This window comes from Salvia splendens, chromosome 9, assembly GCF_004379255.2.
Source record: "Salvia splendens isolate huo1 chromosome 9, SspV2, whole genome shotgun sequence".
Taxonomy (NCBI): domain Eukaryota; kingdom Viridiplantae; phylum Streptophyta; class Magnoliopsida; order Lamiales; family Lamiaceae; genus Salvia; species Salvia splendens.
This window is the reverse complement of record NC_056040.1, coordinates 26,448,698-26,471,277: the sequence shown is the minus strand read 5'-3', so window position 1 is coordinate 26,471,277 and position 22,580 is coordinate 26,448,698. Positions and strand designations below refer to the sequence as shown.

The following is a 22,580-nucleotide window of genomic DNA, read 5'->3' as shown; positions in this document are numbered from 1 at the left end:
ATTGTCTTTTATCTTTATTTAGTTTTTCCGTTTAGAATTTCCGATTGTCGACAGAGCACGGTTTCTCTGCGACTTTCTTTATCTTTTTCACTTGATAAGGGTCTTTCCCTTATCAGGGTGACAAATCGTGCTTGTTGGGTCGTTATCGGGTCAACCTGTTAACGACACGACCCAATAAGGACAAACACGAACATGACCCATTAAGAAAACCGCAACCCCGAACACGAACACGACCTGCTATCCTTAAACCCGAACACGACACGAACCCGACACGAACCCATTGACGACACGAGAACAACACGTACATGACACAACACTATAACACACGACCTGATAACTCGATAAGAACCTGATAACACGGTAAGAAACTTATAAGTTATAACAACTGCTATTGATTAACAAAAGTTACAAAACCGTGAATCTGATCTTTAAGAGTCTAATTAAAAACCTAAAATTTGATTACACAATGTGATCTGATGAACAATAACATCAATAGATTCATAGCAAAGAAATCCAACAAAAAAATCATTTTTAAAATGCTAAAAATTAATAATATTATTATATTATTTCTTAACGGGTAACCCAAACATGACACGAATTTTTCATGTCCTTAATGTGTCGACCTGATAATGACACAAACCTAATAAGCTTTGATCCAAACCCATTAATATTGTGCGGATTCGTGTGAAGTTATCGTGTTGTGTTAAAAATTGTCAGTGTGTGATGTCTTTTCACGGACTTTGATGCTTGCACAAAAATGGAGACGGAAGCGTTTTCTCTAATCGATGATGAAGATGTTTATGGTGAATATTGTATTAAATGCTCTAAATCCTTTGATTATTGCGACAAAGAAGAATGAAGGAAATTTAATGCAGGAAAATAATAAATGAAGAATGAAGAATGAAGAACCTAAGAAAAATCATGATTTCAGCCCTAACAATATCGTTTTTAGGTAGTGCGACGATACTGTTTAATAAGTAGGACTTTACGCCCGCAGGGGTGTAGTGCAGTTGGCAACGAAGGGATAAATCTTGCTGCAAGTAGGACTTTACGCCACATAATAATTATCATCTTTCACATCATTTATAATTTCCCATAAATCTAGGCAATGAAACAATTTAAAAAAATGATTGGATATTTTTAAAAGTTACAGGATTGATTAAAAATTGATGAAATTTGTTTGTTATATAGTAAATAGTATCACACCCGTGCGATGAATATACCATTTTAACCATTTTATTTTATTAGCACTAATTCTAAATTATTAATTAAATAAAATTAATTTAGTTTTGAAATAAAATCAAATGAACACCCATGTTAGTTAGAACACTATTGAATCTATAATGCAATGAAATTGGTAATACATAAACAACATATATATTTTATTTTGAAAAATATAATTAAATTATGTAAATTAAATTAATATTATAACATAAGTCTTATTTCGATTTTGTTTCTTTTTTAAAAATAAGCCCCATGTAAAAAAATTTGACTTCAAATAAAATACTCCGTCCATCCCACTCTAAGTGGAACATTTCTTATTCGGCATGAGATTTTATGTAGTAAAGTGGAGAAAATAAAGTAAGAGAGAGAAAAAGTTGAGAGTGTGATGTTTATATTTTTTGAAATATGGCATTTAGAGTGGAACATCCAAAAAGGAAAATGTGTCACTTGTAGTGAGATGGAAGGAATATATCTTTTAAATGATCCAAATTTAATATTTGAAGTTGATTATCCAAATCTCAATATTTTTTTTATCATCCATCACTATAATAATAATGATGAAATGATCCAAATTTAATATTTGAATTTGATTATCCAAATCTCAATTTTTTTTATCATCCATCACTATACTTATTCATTACAAATAGCCTATAACAATTCAACAACAGATCCAGTAATGCAAAATCTTCTTTCTGCTCAACCTTCTTGTCACCTCATCGTCTCCTTCTATCCCACCCCTCTTCTTTTGTCAACAACTACCTGTTCTAGGTCTCCTACTTGGTCTACTGGTTGTAGAGGCGTTGTGGCATATGAACGATGAAGCTAGAATGTGGCGGCAAGTGACTTAGCATTTTTCTTCCAAAAGAGATTTTGGATTACGTTAACATTTTTTATATTGTTACAATGACTTTCATGTTATTTTTTAAAAAAATTTCCTTTGTACACGTGTATAAAATCTTTTCACTCTTTTAGTTTTATTAAAAAAATTCATAAATGACACTCTCATTATTATTAAAAAACCTTTTCACTTCCAATTCTCCTTATTATTATTCCAAAAATAATATAATCTTTTTATTTATCTTATTTTATTAAAAAATATATAATATATTTTTATTAATTTCTACAAAACTCTCTCCTTATATATAGAGGTATCGATTTGTCTCAAAGAATAATAGTCTACGTCGTTACATCAACAAAATAATGGGGCACATTGAACTCATACCTAAACCCCAACTGCTTTTATGCAAAGTAATTATATCATGTTCAATATTTGTTCGGGCACATATTAGAAATAGGAAAAGTCTTTATGCGTTACGGAGATGGAGGCAAAAGACAGGCTCTTCCTAATTATACTAAGAGCATCTGCAATGGGGCGGATGATAGGCCGCTCGATGCCTCGGGCGCGCCATCGTCCGCCCACTGTGGGTGTGCGACGATACGCGGACGATAAGGCATCGTCCGCCCCAACTTCCGCCCATTGTGGGCGACACGGACGATGGCGTAGACGATGCAACGTTTTTTTATTTTTTTTTTCTGAATTTTTGTCTATTTAAACCTCGTTTTTCATTCTATTTTTTATACAAACATTTGTCTCATCTCTCACATTCCATATGAATATTTTGATAATCTCTCACAAACAAAAATGAACCACGACGACGACTGGAGTACCTCGGAGGGCGTTAGTCGGACCTTGACGCGAGCCTTATTTGATGCCGTCAATGCGCAACCAACAAGACCATGCTCAGCTCATGAACGACATGGTTGAAGAAGTTTGGGCCCGTAACCGCCGCCGTCGTTGAGAATGCATATTTTTTTTAATTCGTATTGTAATGTATTAATTTTAAATGAAATGAAGGTTTTTTTTAATTTTTGTAGTTATTTAAATATTTAAATAAAGAAAATGCTTAGGGCGGCCTTTAGGGCGGCTTATAGTGCATCCCACTGCAGGTGAAAGGGTAGAATAATAAAATGCTGACGTGACGGTGCATAGGGCAGGCTTTAGGGCTCCCCATGGCTAATGCTCTAATGATTTTGTAAAATAATCTTAATTAATAGTAGTATGAAACGAGTACAGCTCAGCTGATAGATCTCACACCGGAATCCAGCTAATCACTATTTCCCCGCTCTCTCTTACTCTCTCTCTCATCACACTCCCACTCTCGACTAAAACAACTCCCTTCCCCTTTCGCCATCACTGTCGCCATCATCACACCCTTCCCCACCACCACCATTATCCTAGAATTACATCACTACATCTTGAATTCAATCAATCTTCTCTGATAGGGAAAGGCGCGACGCTGACTTCTGGAAGCTGATAAACTTTTTTATTTTTCATCGTTAGTTTCTCCGCCAGGGAAAAAAAATTGAGGCGTGTTTCGGAGTTCGTAATTGTGCTTGGAGATTCACTTTTTTTTCCCGGTCAATTCCGTTCTCTCTGCTCTCAGCACTCAATGTTTTTGTGTGTGTATGGTTACATGTGGCGGTATTGTGCGAAATTGAAATTTACATGTTGTTCAATTAGTGTGTGTAATATCGACTATAGTTAAGTTTGTTTCAACTTTGGACTGCAAAATGTGCTTGCTGAGCGTATTCATGTGTGTTTTAGTAGGCTTTCTTCTGTGCTTTTAATTTGAATTGCTGTTGTTATGATGTTACTGATATTCTGTTTATTTGCTATGAGTTGTTGTTTCGAGATTATGTGAAGAAATTAAGTTATGTTATATCTTGGGAGTATTGAACAGTGTGCCTAAGTTACTTACCATCCTTAGGTGATAAACTAACAAAATGGCGGAGAAAATGTGTGCTTGGCAAGTCTAATACTTGATTTCATACTATTTTCGTATAGCTAATACTTGAGATGCAGTTACCGCAGGATATGTTTCACATGAACTGATGAGCCAGTGCACAAGATTACTTGAAGTGGGGTGATTGTGGATATAGCAAGTTTTCTGATCAGCTTTGACTTGACTGATTCAAAGTGGCAGCGATAACGACTGATCCTTGTAGAAATCTTGGCTCATTAATGTGTTAATTGATATTGGCACATTTTTTCATTGGATGGTCATGCTTCTACTGAAATGTTGGTATTACATCTGCTGGTGTGTTTTTTGTGGATACTTTTGGGTACATGTTCTTTCTCACAGCTTGGTGTGTACTGAAGAACAAGCCCTCAAGCTGGACAGAATGTCAGATCATGGTCTCTCACTTTTAAGTGGTGCAAATCGGACCAATTATATTACCAGATTACAAAAATCAGGATCTTCAATTGAAGAAGATGATTTTGTTTCTTGTGAGGACTTGAAGGGTTTTGGGTCATTTGATATTAATAATACATGTGTTCTCAATTCAAACCTGAATAGGAGTTCAGACATATATGTAGTTGGTGGTGGAAACCTAGAGATACTTCCTCATGTAGAAATTGTTTGTCCAGTTGAAGGTTGTACGATAAGTTTCAATTTATCTGGCACCGTAAAAGTTGGTCATAATGCATCTGTAGTTGCTGGTACTGTGATTTTTTCTGCTGCCAATCTGACTGTGGAGCCTAATTCTTCTCTAAACACATCATCATTGGGTGGGTCACCACCTCCTCAAACGAGTGGAACACCTGTCGGCTATGATGGTGCTGGCGGAGGGCATGGTGGACGTGGTGCATCTTGTTTAAAAACCAACTTCTCGAACTTCTGGGGTGGTGATGTTTATGCATGGACTACCTTGTCTCAGCCATGGGCTTATGGTAGCAAGGGTGGTGGTACATCTGAAAACCACAAGTTTGGGGGGAGTGGTGGTGGACGTGTATGGCTTGAAATAACTGATACTCTCTACATGAATGGATCAGTAACTGCTGAAGGTGGGGAAGGAGGACCACTTGGTGGTGGAGGATCTGGTGGGAGTATCATAATACGAGCTATGAAGCTGTGAGTAACCTCCTACTTGAATTGTTTAGTGCAATGCCATACGCGCAAAAGAGCTTAACCCTAATACTAATAAAAAGATACCCTGGATCCTTGGTGAGTAGATATCTGAAATGGTACCTTAATGTCAATTAGAATTGACATAATGATTGATTTTGTCCATAAAAGATGAATTCAAACTAATTGTCCTGGACTTGTACAATCTGATTACCTGCTCTTTGAGAAAACTTTTGGCTGGTCATATTTCGTTATGGGTCATTAGAGAATAGAAAGAACTCGTCAGAACTGAAAGCCACTACCTTTACCATCTATGCTACTTCTGATTTGTAATTCACTAATTTGTAAAGATGATATTGTACAAGATCACAATTTAGTGTGAATATGTATATGTTCTACCAGATCACATTCCCTGTGAGAGTTAAGTTAATGTGGCCTTTTGAGTTGAAGCATTGACTTTCAGGGCCAAAACCTTGAATAATCTGATAGACCTATATCTTCTAATCTGATCTGCTAAAAGCCCAAAACTAGGCTGGGTAAAATATACTCTTATGATTTTTGTACATCTCGAAAGATTAGTGGTTGATAAGCCTCTCCCATGGTCCTCGTTTGGTTAGTCTTTAACATCGAATTACTTAGTATAGTTTAATTTAAATAATGTGATATTACTGAACAGGAGGGGCTTTGGTGTCATCAGCGCAGCTGGTGGGAAGGGATGGGGTGGAGGTGGAGGTGGACGGATATCTCTTAACTGCTACAGCAAGCAAGAAGATGTCAAAATTACAGTGCACGGTTAGTGCTAATCTTGCTCACATTGTAATTTTAGTAATAGACCCATAAGGAAGATCCTTTGCTAATGCTTACTCTTCTTCATGAGTAATTTCTTACTTCCATCCCACAGTTGCATGGTAATGTTTTCAATATTAAGTTTGACTTTTGAAACTACTAACTATTGCAATTACTGTTGTACATATTACTTTTTTTACTTGTCTTACATCCTCCAAGCTCCTAGTTACTTTGAACTTATTTATTTTCATTTCTTTAGCATAGACAGCCCTATCGTATTCGGGAATTATGTTATTATGTATAGGCCGGTGCCATGCATGCCTTGCATTTTCAGCTCATCTATTTTAGTTTCATTCTTCATTAAATATGAATTAGATCAAAATAATTTACTTATGCGGTCTTATAAAAATCCTTCCACTGTACGCCACTGATTGATTGGAATTATTGATCACAAGTTCTATTTTTGTATTTTTGTTATTGCTTATTAAAATTGATGAATAGAATTTGAACATCCATGACAATGACAAATTACTCTCAATCGAGACACTTTTCCCGCTTTGACCTTTAGAAGGCAATAATAATTGCAAGGACGTGTATACTTTGACAGCTTATAAACATGCAAATAAAATAAATCTAGAACAACTGTAATCTCACGATGCATAAAAAACCTTGCAGACTGGTATCGATATGATACTTTTGATACTTGTATTGACTTGACCATGTAAATAATGTATCTTCCATTAGATGTATCATTAGTAATACATTTTCATCATTGCTTTATATAATGTTGGCTTAATCTCCTAATTGTTGGATTCGTGCTTAGAATCACCCATTTAGCCTTTTACATTGGGCCAAATTGGAAGTTATGCTTGAACATTGCACCACCTATTGATGACTAGACATTAAATATCACACGCAATCATTGGAAATGAATGGTAGTGGTAATGAAGACTAAATGTAAGTTGACTTTGGATACTTGCAACACAACCTAATTGTAGAACAATAAAATATTGAGACATGTGGAAAATTAGAGACATAGTAGAGAAAAGTAGTGGATGTATTTTATTACTTTACAAACACACACACGCGCACACATACACACACACACACACACATATACATATATATATATATATATATATATATATATATATATATAATGCAAGTGACTAAGCCTAACTAGGATACATAACCGTTGTGAGATACTTATTCTATAACACTCCCAATCATGTCTAGCTTGGTACAAAATTCGGAAAAATGTTTCGCGGCCAAAGGTTTTGTGAAGATATCAGCAGTTTGGTTGGATCTGCACATCTCCTGGTGAGAATCCCACATAGCTTTGACACTGCCCATGAACATGATGTTCTGAATCACAGATGGTTCCAGGCCGATGAGAAGCTAAGTCATGACGGGGCAGTCATCAATGGACCAAGTTTCATATTTGGCATCCGTAGCTGCAGACGAGGCAAACATGGCTTTGTTTCTTCTTTGATCCCAAAAGTATGAGAAAAGCACGGGACCAAAGCATTTAGTTGGAACCATTTATCTTAATGGTGGTCCAGATAGAAGGTTTAAAATCAAACGAGGCAAACATGGCTTTGTTTCTTCTGTGATCCCAAAAATAGGAGAAAGCACGGGACCAAAGCATATAGTTGGAACCATTTATCTTAATGGTGGTCCAGACAGTGTTGTTAGGGTCGCGGGGCGCACCGGGTCGATGGGGTGAAAATTCGGGTCGCGGGTCGACGAGTCGACGGGGTCGAGAGACCCACAAAGCTAGGTTAATTTTTTTGCCTTTTAATATTAAATAAAATAAATATATTGCTCTAATGTTTATAATATATCAAATAATATAAATGTAGACGCAATTCATGTGAATAGAGATAAAATGGAAAATAGAAATGATCAAAATATCAAAACAATTCATAAGTCATAACACAATAAATAATTGAAACCATTGTCTGAAAATATCAAAACAAAGGAATATATGAATGGTGGCAGCAACAGATCTTTGAATTGTTTATTTGTTTAGGAGTGAAGAGGCCGAATTCTAAAGTGTAGAAAGTAGGTTTGAAAAGATTGATGTGGTGCATGCATATATATAGAGAATTGTGATTGAGAGAGTCAGAAAACATGTGAGAGATTTGAGAAAATCAGAGATAGCATGTGTTTAGGGCGACCTAGGCGACCCACTCGACCCAGCCGACCCAGCGGCGACCCTGTATCTCGATCAACCCACCCACGTTGGGGCGGTGATGGTCTCGACCCAGGCGACCCGGGCGACCCGAGCGACCCGAGCGACATTTTGACAGCACTGGGTCCAGATAGAAGGTCTATAATCAAACATGATAAAAAATAGAGTAGAGAACAAACCCTAAGAAGATAAGCCGGAGTCCAAAAAATAGAGCAAAGAGCAACCCCTAAGCTAATTAGTCGGAGAACAAAGGCAGAGTGAGCAGCAGAACAGAAGAACAAAACAGAGCAGCAATGTAGAGGCAGAACAGAAACCCTAAATTTTCATTTATTTGGGACTAAACTAGTGAGGGATTCAAATCTGCCTCTGGTATCTTGTAGAATAGTAAAATATAGAGTTATGTGAAAAATTATAGAGACGTAATAGAGAAAAACAGTAGGTGTATTTCATTACTTAACAAAGCATATATATAAAGCAAGAGAGACTAAGCCTGACTAGGACACATAACCGATGTGGGATACTTATTCTACAGTACAAAGGCACCACTTAATTTCATGCTATTGTATTGGGTATAAAACATAGTTATATCGTCCATATTTCTTTTTGTTTATATCAATGTATTATGCTTTTAAAGCTCAAATCGTGGAGCTATGTACTGTATGATGCCTCTGTGTTTCATAGACATCGTTTTTTACATTTAGAGTTCAGTGCCCTTCCACATTATGGAGGTTATACAAAACCAACCTATGTTTGTATGCATAATTAGCGGAAATGATGTGAAAATCTTGCCACAATTTTTTTCTGTATTCATATAATTTTCATCTTCATAGGGTTTCTAGGGTTAACCTTGTGTATGGTCTGTCTTCTTTGTGGCAGGTGGATTTAGTGTTGGTTGTGATGGGAATTCTGGTGCAGCTGGCACTTACTTCGATGCATCTGTATTGAGTTTACGAGTTGGCAATGACAACTTGACAACAGAAACTGAAACTCCCTTGTTGGATTTTTCTACAAGCCCACTGTGGACAAATGTTTATGTTGAGAACAATGCAAAAGTTTTAGTGCCTCTCCTCTGGACAAGAGTTCAGGTCTACCATCATCTCCTTTTCCGATATAAAAGATTAAAAGTTTGACTTGTGTTTATCTCTGACGTATATAGGAAGTATTTCCTTGACAAAATGTTGCAGACAAAATACATGTTTAGAGACCTTTTCAACTAATGCAGTTAATAATGAATGTTTAGAAACCTAGACCTTTGACACTAAAGTAACAGGTCAATGTTCATCCATCTGGTGAAGTGACCTTTCTTATTGGAATATAGACAATGGTCTACTTTCCTTTCCAATAGCGAAATAGTTTTACCATCACAACCGAAAACTATAAATACAATAAATTCCTTTTCCTACATCAAGGTTTGCCTCTGCATATATGCATAATTTGATTCTTGTGTTCAATTCAATTATGTGGACTATGAATTGTAATGGTCATAGGAATCTTGGTTGTATTTCTAATGTATGTGTGAATCGATCGCTTTGTGCTATTTATAGTGTATATGTGAGTAGCTGCTGATTAATTGATACTTGTCTACTATTCAACAATAATGTAGTTGCAGTTCCAATAGTCGGAACATATTCTGTAAAATATCCACCTATGCACCGAAAGCATTCAGGTGTATCTATGACAGGCAGCTGGTTCCTAAGGTTTCTGTTCAGAAGCATTAAAGTCTGCTGTTTCTGGAGATTGCAAATGCATATTGTTGCCAAAAATGGCATTTGCAAATTGCAAGTGTAGAAATCTGTCGTGCTTGTTAAATCATAGTAGTAATCAATCAATTTAATTACAATTACTGAATCCCTGTTGCAAAATCTTCAATACTGTTCATTTTATTCTGTTTAGTGAGATTTCCTAGTTTTGACTGATCATTAGTTTTTTTTTCTTTGCCAAATATTGTGGTTGCTGCTCAGGATGCTACAAATAACATTTGAACTGAACTTTTCTTTAGTGGGAATAACCCATGATGATTTCTTGGAACTTTCCTTTTGAAGGTGAGAGGGCAGATAAGCTTGTATAGTAAAAGCAGCATTATTTTTGGGTTGTCTGACTATCCTGTCTCGGAGTTTGAACTTGTTGCAGAAGAACTTCTAATTAGTGATTCCATTATAAAGGTACAATCTTTTTACTTATGCTATGTATCTATCTCTCAGCGTCTATAGTTTTATAGTACTAATAAGCGTGGTTTTTGGAAATATAAGCTCTGTGCTTATATTCAGATTTACCTCAATCTTAAAGTGCAACATGTTCGAGTACATACTGTTTTGTGACAGGGAAATTATTTGTTGGTATAAAGTGGGTGGTATTAAAATCTATTTAGTGATATCTTGATCCTCATATCTATATCTTGATCCTCATATCTGGTAATATTGGGGGTAATCAAAATTTACAAATTCCATTGTTTCATATTAATTCATACCATAAGGTGCAACATGCTTGGGTTAATAGATTTTTGTTCAAGATTCTGTTTGAAGTTTGGTGAGGTACTTTATTTTTGGATGTCAAGTTGGATGAACCACACACTTCTCTAGTATCTTAGAAATTGAATGCTTGTACCATTTTAGTGCACAGTTACTGGAGTAGTCAATTTGAGAGGTGACATTAGCAAACATGATTCTTGTGAAGTATAATGAACATATTAGAAACTACGTAAAAATATGTTCTTTTCATCCATCTTCAACTTTAGGATATTCGAAAGAGTCCTAAGTTTTCAAATAAAGACTTGGTATGGAGCTCCATTTTTATTAATATAATAATTATTTTATGAATGTTCATTTTATAGTATAGTAGGAAGTTTGTACACAAATCATAATATGAATGGAAATAATTATGCTGTTAAATTCGCTGACTTGAAGCATCAGATGAAATGAGCCAAGATAAATGCATCACCTCTCATAGGAATGCTAGGCTATTGGTTGCCAATTAATGGACCCAAGTGACCAAGTCCCAAAGCCTTGGTTAGATTTTAATTTTATAAGAAGGATATCAAACAAATAAGTGCCCTATCGACATGGCTCAAACTCAAGATTATGATGACGAAATTTTGTAATTGATTGGTTCAATGTCTTATTGGATGTGCAATTATAAGGATAGTAATTATACTCAAGAGTTCCATAGAAGTCTATACATGTGTACTTTAGGATGTGCAATATAAAGGATACAGAAAATGCTTCTCCTATTCTTCTGCTTGATTTCTTTTTTCTGATGAAATTTTAGTTGAGCTGTACCTTGCTTGACAGGGGAAGCAGAAATATGGGGCTGTCACCCATTGAAATTTTTCTTATTTCTCATCTTCAACTGGACTAACAACTCATTCTTTAAAAGATATTGAGGAAAACCAAATGCTATTGACTACAGTGTTTTAATGACCTATTCTATAAGAGCTAAGACCATTGTTTCCTGACCAGAATAAAACAGAACTCAGTTAGTCTTCAAACCAATATTCACTATTTCTGTGTATTTCTGTCGCTACTAGGTTTATGGAGCTCTTAGAGTATCAGTCAAAATGTTACTCATGTTGAACTCACAAATCCAAGTTGATGGTGGAGGAAATGCTGATGTTGCTACATCCATCCTCGAGGTCAGAAATCTTGTTGTTCTTAAGGTAATTTCTACTTTTAAAAAATATCTGCAAATGCTATCTTGATTAGAAGATAGATTTTATTTTGGCTTTAAATCCCTACTTAATCCTTTTGGCGGCAGGACTACTCTGTTATATGTTCGAATGCAAACTTGGCTCTATATGGACAAGGACTTTTAAAACTGACAGGTGAAGGTGATGCAATAAAAGGCCAGAGACTATCATTGTCGCTGTTCTATAATATTACTGTAAGATATCAGTCAAAGAAAAAACTTGTCTTCTTTATTCCTTCTCCAAGTTATGTTCCATAAACGGCGATCCCTAAAATCAGGCAGTACATTTTGTTTATATATTGTTGCTGTATGAATTATTTTTATTTTCTCTCACAACTAAAACATCTCTGTGATTTAGTTTAGAATGCTTTGAATACAACTTCAATGCCTACTCACTATGTGTATATGTTTTCTGACATTGGCCAAACTGTTCCCTTAGAGATACCAGAGTATAAGCTTTTATTTGCTAAAATTGAAATTTACATGATGCCAAAGTATTGGGATCTTTCTACATGAGTTGTGATGTACCTTATCTCTTTGTAGAACAAAAAAATCTCCTTGCATCAGAAAGGGATAAAATATTTCCCTAGTGAGGTTAATTTACTTTCACCAGAATTGACATTTATATGAAGCTGAAGTCTTAAGTTCTTTCCACTGGAGTTGGCATATGCTTTTTCTCTTCGTAGGACAAACAAATATCCTTGCATCAGAAAAGGATAAAAATATAGCCTTTGAGATGTTCATTGATTGAGAAATTGACAGCATTCTCCATTTTTGGCTGCTTCTCAGTTTTCTTGATTATCATTTTGCTTTTCTTGATGACCTTCAAACATTTTTTTTATATCACAAAACTTTCGCGTGGTAGGTTGGCCCAGGTTCTTTACTTCAAGCTCCCTTGGATAATGATGATAGTACACGCTTGTGAGTAGATCGAACAGTAATACCATATGCATAATGATTTCCTTTTATATTTCTATATGGGTAAATGAAATCATCTTATGTTTACCTGAAACAGGGTGACAAAATCTCTCTGCGAGAGTCCAACATGTCCTATGGATCTGATAACTCCTCCAGATGATTGTCATGTTAATTACACAGTGTCCTTCTCCTTGCAAGTAAGTCAGATAACTTGTAACTACACTCTGAATCTCTTTGAGAGTTTATCTCGCCATCATGGTAATTAAAAATAACTTTACCTATGTGGTGTTTATTTATTTTTTGGGAAACTGTTTAATTTATTTGAGGTTATAAGCAATGTGTGTGGGGGAGGGGGTGTCTGAATTTTTTTTTTCTGTTTTGGTGTCATGGACATTGTTGAAAGTGTCCAGATTCAACCAAGTAATTCTTGCTTCCATATACTAGCATGGTATAACAATAGTTTCAAAGAATTTATTTAGAGGTTTGAGAATCCACATGTCTCTTGAAAAGGTTAGTAATTTCATGTTACTTCCGTTTTCTTTCTTGTATAGCACAATGACTAGATCAATGGATTCTTGTGGATGTAATTGTTAAAGTAAAGGAAGCAACTAGTCATTAAAAAAAAATCTTAAAATAACATCACTGAGTGGGAAGGAAACATAAACCAATTATGAGAGAAAGTCTCTCCTTCCCAAGGGCGCTGTCTGCGTTATCCTTGACAGTTCTCCCTTTTAAGGAGAAACACATCTTTTATTCAACAGAGCCACGCAAAGGCTAGATACAGCTTGCAGCCAAATCCTAAAAATCAAACAACAACTTATTGATTATACAATATTACAATGAAAAGAAAACAACAGAAAATGGCATTAGCTTTGCACCCACATGTAAACCATGTCTATTATATTTATTCTTCATGCAAATTTATGACTAGTTCTGACTGTTTTATATTTACAGGTTTGTCGAGTGGAGGATATTCTGGTGAGTGGGGTTGTTAAGGGAAGTATTGTTCACATTCACAGGGCAAGAACTGTTATTGTGGACAGTGTTGGCATGATAACTGCATCAGAGTTAGGTATATATGTATATATATATTCTACAATCTGGTGGCATGCTACTTGCTCATTGGATTCTGAATGCTGCCTTCCAGTTTAATGCATTTTAATTGTTTTGTATGGTGCTGCTTATGTGTTTCAGCTAAACAGTATATATATGATTGGGTTTTACTTGTGGCATGCTTTCCAGGTTGTAAGACTGGTATTGGTAAGGGAAATTACTCGAATGGTGCTGGTGGTGGTGCTGGACATGGTGGGAGAGGGGGATCTGGATTTTTCAATGGAATCCACAGTGAAGGCGGTCAGAGATATGGCAGCGCTGATCTTCCTTGTGAATTAGGTAGCGGAACCGAGGGTCGTAATCAATCTGATGGATATGTGGCTGGTGGTGGATTAATAGGTTAGTATTTTAAATAGCTGTTATATTTTAGTCTTCGAAATGCGTGGTTTCCTTGTCGTAATTAATTTATGTGTCGATAATTAAATATGTTGAACTAATGAGACATGGATATGCATGAGAAAATCTTAAATGGCTCTATCGTCTTTTCTCTTATAAATGGTGTATGTGACCTGTGTTCCTGTTTATGCTTTATTGTAGTTATTGGGTCCACTCAGTGGCCGCTTCTCAGGCTGGATAATTATGGGTTTATCAGTGCTGATGGGCAAAGTTGTCATAAGTCAACTCATAATAGTAATGGTACTCTAATAGGTGGACTTGGTGGAGGTTCTGGTGGAACCATCCTTCTTTTCCTTCAAGCAATTTCACTTGTAGAAAACTCTTCTTTATCAGCTGTCGGAGGCTATGGTGGTGCTTTAGGGGGTGGGGGTGGTGGGGGTGGAAGAATCCATTTTCACTGGTCTAAGATAGCAGCTGGAGAGGAATATTTACCGCTTGCATTTGTCAATGGTGCAATCAACTACAGGTATGCAAATTTCATGATACACAATATACATGTTTTTGTACTTTAGGGTGGTTCTACAATAAAGGTTCCCAAAATGGGAACCTTTATTTAGATTGCAGTTTTGGCAAAAATAGATACCAGGCATGCATTTTTAAAAGTTTAGCAGCTTTCGAAGCGCATATGGCGTATGCCGCTTCGAAAACACACTTGGGAAGTATGTTTTTAATAATGCACACATCTAGTGTGTTTCTCCCTCGACTTAAACGGGCTCTTCTCCTTCTCTCTCCATTCTGCTGACAGCCCCCCACACACCCCACCACATGGAATATCCTCTTCATCCTTATCATCATCATGCATGTCCTATTCAATTGTGGAACTTGATATACAACTTGCTAGTATCTCCACTGAAATTGTTGTTCACTTCTTAATTGGTGTGTCGACATCAATATTCACTTGGATACCATTACGTTCATTACCTTTTATCATCTATAGCTATATTGATTTCATGGGAATTCCTACAAAATAAATAGCAGAGTGTAATCTAGTGGCACTTGTATGAAATACTGATCCATTTTTGTGCCAGCTATTTGTTAGTCAAATCAAAACGGAATCTTATGTAGGTAGGTTCTTTTAATGTACTATGTTGAAATCTTCTCTTCACGTCAAACATGATGTGGCTTTTATGTGGTCTTTGGTTTGTTAGCCGGGTAATTCCATATGTACTCCTTAATGTACTTATTTTATTCTTTCTGGCTGAGCATCTAGAATTTCAATATTCCTGCTATTTCCTACTTTAATAATATGTAGTGAACTGATAACCATAGCAGACATATAGTGCAAGCATTCGAATGAAAATTTTGCATATTGTACCAGATAACAAACGTGTCCATTTTGTTCCAGTGGAGGTGCTGGAAGTGGAGCTGGTCGTTATGGGGAGAAGGGCACAATTACTGGAAAGAAGTGCCCTAAAGGCTTGTATGGTACATTCTGTACAGTATGTTCCATGTTCTCCCTTTTCTTCTATAGCTTTGGGCTGGGTAGAAGTATGCAAGGACAAACATTATGCAACATAAAAGCACTCTTTAATGTGGCGAACATTTCATTTTAGTCTTCGTTTCATGAATATCACATTACGTATTTATGAATGGTAATACTACTAGGAGCATAGTACATCTTTGTTTTTTAAGGGTAAAAGGTCGATTTTGTCCCATCGGTTGGAACGTTTACACGTAAATGTCCCGCCGTTCAGGTAATTACCATTAAGTATCCATTGTTTCATTTTTATTAATTAATCGATGTGTACTTTTAGATAATCAATGTGTAATTTGGGTAATTAACGTGTAATTTCGGCTATCACATCAATATTCCGATCGCCTTATTTATTTTACAGGACATTTTATTCCCAAAAATAATATGATAAATCTTAGATGGTAATTATCTAAACAGTGGGACATTTTTGGACAAACGCCCCAAATGATGGTACAAAATCGACCACCCTTTACCCTTGTTTAGTAATGTAAATCACCAATTCTTTTGGAATTCTCCATTGTGATGTGGCTATCTTCCTTTTCACTTTATTGTGAGTTCATCTTTACAACTTAGAAAGTGGACATACTCCTTGCGATCCAATTGATGGTGGCACCATTGATTAGAGATGTGTGACTTCTCCTTCATAGTCGTCCTGAGAGGCTTTATAGATGGTAGATGTAACTTTTTAATCATGCTTGATTGGGATTGTTGGTACTCAGGTTAGTTGTCTAGAATAAATGCCAACTGATTGCGCTACTAAAGGGTTTAGAAGATCGTGTTTTCATAACTACTATAATGCAATAATTAATTCTTCATCCTAACCTATAGAACCGTGCATGGTATATCTATCCTGATTATAGCTCACCTACTTCACTACTTTGTCTGTATTATAGGAATGCCCTGTTGGAACATACAAAGATCTTGAAGGATCAGATCCCAATCTTTGCAAGACTTGTTCTCTTGAACAACTTCCTACTCGTGCTATGTTTGTATATGTAAGAGGTATTGTAATTAATAAGATGCATTTGTTCATTGAATATATCTTCATAAGTTTACATCTGCTTCTTTAACATGCCCTATCTTCTGCAGGGGGGGTAACCCAGTCAAGTTGTCCTTATAAATGCATATCTGACAAATATAGGACACTGAAGTGCTACACACCTTTTGAGGAGCTGATATATACATTTGGGGGGCCCTGGCCCTTTGCTTTTCTATTGTTCTTTGTTGTCATGGTCCTATCTCTAGCATTGAATTCTCTCAGAATCAAACTTATTGGATCAGGATGCTCTTATGATGGGGCAAACTTGATTGTGCATAATGATGATCAACGTTCTCCTTATCTTCTTTCATTATCTGAGGTGTGCATATCCTACTTCCCACAGTGTAACTACAGCCATGGATGGCATGGTCAATTTATGGTCTGAGTTGTGTTAATTTATTTTCCAGGTTCGTGGTGCTAAGGCAGAAGAAACTCAGGGTCACGTACATAGAATGTATTTTATGGGGCCCAATACATTTAGAGAACCCTGGCATCTTCCTTACTCACCTCCCACTGCAATATTTGAGATTGTGTAAGAATGTTTGCTTTTATTGACACTTTTCACTCTAGTGCATAATAATTTTAGCTAAATGCCGAGAGATATTTTCACATTTCCAGATCGGTGGTTTCCTGTTTGACCAGATTTTAATGTGACATCTATGGTCCAGTTATAACATTTTTAATATTCTATTATTATTTGTCTGAGTATTCTGAAAGCCGCATTTGTCTTAACAATTCTTTCTATACTGCGCTGGTCTGCTGGATTTTAGTTTTATTTGATGTTCAGGGTATGCCATATTTACCTGATTTCATGCATACAATCTATATGGACTTGATATCTTTCATGTTCGGGCCAACAATTTCTGTAGTCACCAGCCATATTTATTTGCCAATGCAGGTATGAAGATGCCTTTAACAGATTCATTGACAAGATAAACTCTGTTGCTGCATATGAATGGTGGGAGGGGTCAGTTCATAGCATACTTTCAGTCCTTGCATATCCTTGTGCCTGGTCCTGGAAACAATGGCGTAGAAGAAAAAAGATTCATCAGCTTCAGGAGTTTGTTAAGTCAAAATATGACCACTCTTGTCTACGCTCTTGCAGATCTCGTGCTCTATATAAAGGAATGAAGGTCTTTTGGATATTCTTCATGCTTATTTACATATTTAATTGATTAATGTACTTATGTATGATCTTATACTTGTCCAAATATTATAAATCATACTTCCTCCGTCTACGAAGAGTGTGGTCTTATTGTCATTTTTGTCCATCCACCAAGAATGTGGCGTTTCCAGTTTAGGACATAACCCCTAATATTTTACCATCATTCACACTCAATATTTACAAAACAAAACACTTACTTTTAGTTTTTCGTGGGTCCATAAAGCTCTCTTACCCAATGCTTATCCAACACCCAATACCATAAATCTCTGTTTGCAAAAGTTGATTGAGCTGAAGAGGATGATTGCATATGTACATGGAATGCTTGTGAATTTTGATCTTTTTACATGTGGAATTACTTTTTGCAGGTCGGAGCAACTCCTGACTTGATGGTTTGTTACATTGACTTTTTCCTTGGTGGTGATGAAAAACGAATAGACATGGTATCCAGTGTGCAGAAAAGATTTCCAATGGGAATTATTTTTGGAGGGGATGGAAGTTATATGTCTCCTTATAATCTGTACAATGATACATTATTGACAAACCTTATTGCTCAGGTAACTTTAATGTTTCAATCCGCTGTTTCAGAATTAATAGGAATTTGTGATAGGTAAACAAAGGTGCGAACTGCTAATAAATTCCTTTTCTCCATTTTTCCATGTGAAATTCTTCTCAACACTTGTCAATTCTATTAAAAAAGTTTTCTGATAAGTTCAGAAACAATCTTCTCCATGATATAGTAAAAGAAAGACAAGGGGATCTAGAGAAAATTTCTATTTCTAAACAGCCCAACTATTATAGCTTGATATGATGATGATGATGATGATGATGATGATAATGAATAATTATATATGTCTATGATTTCTGATACTTCATATCAATAAAGTGATATTCCAATTTCAGCATGTACCTCCATCTGTCTGGAAGCGCTTTGTTGATGGCTTAAATGCCCAATTGAGAACTGTGAGACATGGATCTATACGGACGGCTCTGGCTCCCATTATCAATTGGATGACTACTCACGCTAACCCCCAACTTGACTTTCATGGTTCTAAAATCGAGCTGGGGTGGTTCCAAGCTACATCTAGTGGGTATTATCAATTGGGAATTTTAGTACTGGCTGGTGGTTGTTCTCTACAAGATCTTCATCACTCTGACTATATGGACAACTGTGATGCATCATCGAGGTAGTAAAGTTTAATATGATATCAATTAATCATGTTTGCTTAATTGAATAACATGTGTTTTTTAAATTGTTCTTTTTTTGTCTCTTTAGCTAACATGATAAATTTTTCTCCAACTGAGAACTGCAACATCGCATCAGTGATGGAAATTTTCTATTAGCATTTTTAATACTAGTTTATGTTTAGTGGAAGGAGAATAAAGTAGGAGAGATAATAAAATAATAGAGATGAAGAGAGAATAAAGTAGGAGAGAGTATTACTTTTTTTCCCAAAATTAGAAATGACTCAATTATCTTCGAACTTCCCGAAATGGAAATTGACTCAATTAAGTACTTCTCAGTAATTTGCTTCACTATCAATTTTTGTAGATAAATCAAAATTGTCCGTGTGCTATCTCAAAACTACCAGAGAAATGCAATAATGTGCATACTTTTGAAGATGAATGCAGCTCATCTATCTCGTTTCTGTTCCCTAGTAGTAATGTTACTGAATCTCTACACACATTCGGCATCTGTATTTTTGAAGCGCCCTTTTCATCTGTGTGATGTTGACCTGCTACTCACTTGAAACAAATAGTAATGAAACTGTTCATATTAGTTTTCTTTTCTCCTATTTGTATATACTTGCCGAGTGTCGTCGAATTACATCAGCGCTAAAGATTTGCTCCTTGAGGTGAAAATGTTTAACCTTAAAGTTCCTGGCGATCTCATTATTTCCTTCTGCAGTTTTAGGAACTTCACTGCAGGAGCACAAAAGAGTGCCAAGCATTCAGAAGAGAGCCAGGCCTATACAAGTAGTTTGCTCCACCGTAAAAAGATTACTAAGGGCTTCAATGAGGGTATTATAAATGAAGCTACCTTGAAATCACTAAGCTATAAACGGGACCTTTTCTTCCCATTTTCTCTATTGTTGCTCAACACCCGGCCTGTTGGCAGACAGGTATTGCAAGTATGTGGTATGTTTGTGAGTACAATGTTCACACTTTGACATTTGCTTACTTCTGTTTCAGGATACTGTACAGCTTTTGATTACTGTCATGCTCTTGGCTGACCTTTTTGTCACTCTCCTAATGCTCTTTCTGTTCTACTGGATAGCTCTAGGGGCTTTCCTTGCTGTGCTTTTAATCCTTCCTCTGTCATTGCTCTCACCCTTTCCAGCAGGCTTGAATGCCTTATTCACTAATGGGCCTAGGAGAGTTTCACTTGCTCGTGTCTATGCCTTGTGGAATGCTAGCTCAATCTCAAATATTGTGAGTATTACAAACATTAACTCTTTTACTTTCACCTAAGAAAGAACACTCCAAATAATAGTACAATAAGGGAAGAAAAGCTAAGAGGGGATATGGCATTGACTATATGCTTCAGATTCCTGGTTTAGATTGTAAGGGCAGATGCTGTCTGCTATATGAACACCAACTGAAAAATTAATAAATAATGTAGTGGAAAGCAAAGAAAAAAGAGGGAATGCTGCACTTATTTGAACCAAGTGCCATCGTATTTTAGATTCCTAAATCTTGGTAAAAACAAATCAGTTAGACAGTGGCCTGTCTTGATGCTTGAAAGATACCCTTTATGACTAGTTTACTTTAGTTGAATACACTTTTTTTTATTGGTTTTGACTGCATTGATAAACTAACCTATTTTGAGAGCATTCTGATTGTGGATAGTATGGATTATCTTGACATGGTTGTTTTTGTATCTCGGTATGAAAGCCTTATTTATATCTGCTCTGAAAATCCTCCCATTGATTGAAAGAAGATAAATCATCTAAAGCAGTATAGATTGTTGCTTTAGGGTTTAGCCACAACTGAGCTGCAACCAAGAAATGCAGTGGATCCAATTAAGTATTTAGTGGAAATTGTCTATAATTTCTTTTTAAGTTAGCCATAGCTTACTTGTCAGAGGCCTGATGAATATTGTCTAATTATGCGACATGTGTTCTACCGAGCCTTCCTCTTGTTTTGATTGGAGAAACTCGTCTATGTCCTATGCCGTTTGGGGCTGCCAGAATGTTAATCTGTCACCTCTATGCATTTTGCAACTCATTTTTCTTTTAAGGGAGAGACAATAGAGAATCACAATGACTAGTTTTTTCCTAAATAACATGCCTTGTTTTGTTTGGGCTGGGATTTAGAGCATCACTCTGGGAAACCTAATTATGGTTGAAAAAGAAATTTATACGGAAAAAGTGAGATGGTTCTTAGCTTTAACTTATGATGATGGCTGCTTTCAGTTGTTTAATTATACCATTTTGTGTTTTTTTCAGGTTGTGGCATTCATCTGTGGCCTGATTCATTACATCATCACTATAGTGAAGTCCCAGGCAGAGACAAATGCTTGGCGTTCAAGGTAACTATTTTTGACAACATGAGAATACTATTTGAACATGCTGAATGGGATTTTATTCAGTTACTTTAATTCACCACACTAAGTTTAAAAAACCGACCTAATAATTTCTAATTAGAAAAAGTGTCTCCCTTGACATTTCTCTTTTCTGCGATGCACAAATGGGTTATACTTGTACGAAAACTAAACTCTCAAGGGGCAGTTTTCAGACATACTGGGCTTTCTCACCCCAAAGCTGTGTACACATCTTCATATATTGATAAGATTTGTAATGGTATCCATGTGTATTACATGAATGTTTAATAGTGCATATATAGATATATGCAGTTATATATTAGGATGCAAATACATTCCTTCATATCGACATTATTATGGTATAAATGGACAGAGAGAAGCTCACTGTAATCAGAACATATATGTGAGTCACTGCCTCCGATTTTATGAAATGGTAGTATTGATTGCATGGCTTCATTTTTTTGGGGGACATAACAAAGCACAAGTAGGTCTTTATTATTCCTTTGATGGAAAATCTGCACAGCAGACTCCTTGAACCGACCAGTCTGTTGCGTAAATGAAGAGTCAGAATCTGCATGTTTTGTCGTAGTTAGTTTGATGATAGGTACCATGTAACCATCTAATGGCAGGGAAGACGATACATGGTGGCTTTTGCCAAGCATACTTGTGTTGATTAAAGTAGTGCAAGCCCGACTCGTAGATTGGAACATTGCAAACCTGGAAGTTAAGGATCTGTCCCTCTTCAGTCCTGATCCTGATACTTTTTGGGCGTATGAATCAGGTTCTTGATTCATCCATGCATAACTGGATCTCTCCCTACCTCAGCACCAAACTATCACTGTACACATATATTCTTGCATAATAGAGTGAGGCAATTTTGTTTATAATACTTGTTTGTGTACATATCGACTTTTTCAGTTCATTGTTAGGCATGATAGAAAGAGCTAGTGAGACGACAGTAACTCATTTGATTAATTAAATTTTTACACGTATACCATGTTTATTATGTATCATTTGGCAAAGCAGTCTGTGCTTTGCTTCTTCAAAAATCTAGCGTCTGAAATTTATCACCTCAAGGTAAATTTCATTTTTTTCAAGTTTAATAAATTATACTTCCTCGGTCCGTAAAAATAGAAACATT

At 36.1% G+C, this 22,580-nt stretch overlaps 1 protein-coding gene across 3 annotated transcripts; it reads left to right on the top strand.

The window, feature by feature from the left end:
* Positions 1–3,318: 3,318 nt before the first annotated feature.
* On the top strand, positions 3,319–22,431 carry LOC121747724. 3 transcript variants are annotated; one of them, XM_042141823.1, is made up of 23 exons: positions 3,319–3,642; positions 4,097–5,138; positions 5,809–5,924; positions 8,989–9,197; positions 10,155–10,274; positions 11,636–11,764; positions 11,863–11,988; positions 12,659–12,714; positions 12,809–12,908; positions 13,666–13,783; positions 13,954–14,163; positions 14,362–14,686; positions 15,566–15,659; positions 16,588–16,696; positions 16,784–17,052; positions 17,141–17,265; positions 17,632–17,866; positions 18,264–18,452; positions 18,799–19,082; positions 19,805–20,018; positions 20,089–20,328; positions 21,345–21,427; positions 22,069–22,431. In XM_042141823.1, exons 2-23 carry the CDS (start codon positions 4,282–4,284, stop codon positions 22,226–22,228), a joined length of 4,368 nt encoding a protein of 1,455 aa, XP_041997757.1. In that variant the 5' UTR covers positions 3,319–3,642; positions 4,097–4,281; the 3' UTR covers positions 22,229–22,431. The 3 variants fall into 3 exon arrangements, with proteins under 3 accessions (XP_041997757.1, XP_041997758.1, XP_041997756.1); XM_042141824.1 differs by having other exon boundaries at positions 4,088–5,138; positions 11,636–11,740; XM_042141822.1 differs by having other exon boundaries at positions 4,088–5,138.
* The last annotated feature ends 149 nt before the right edge of the window (positions 22,432–22,580 follow it).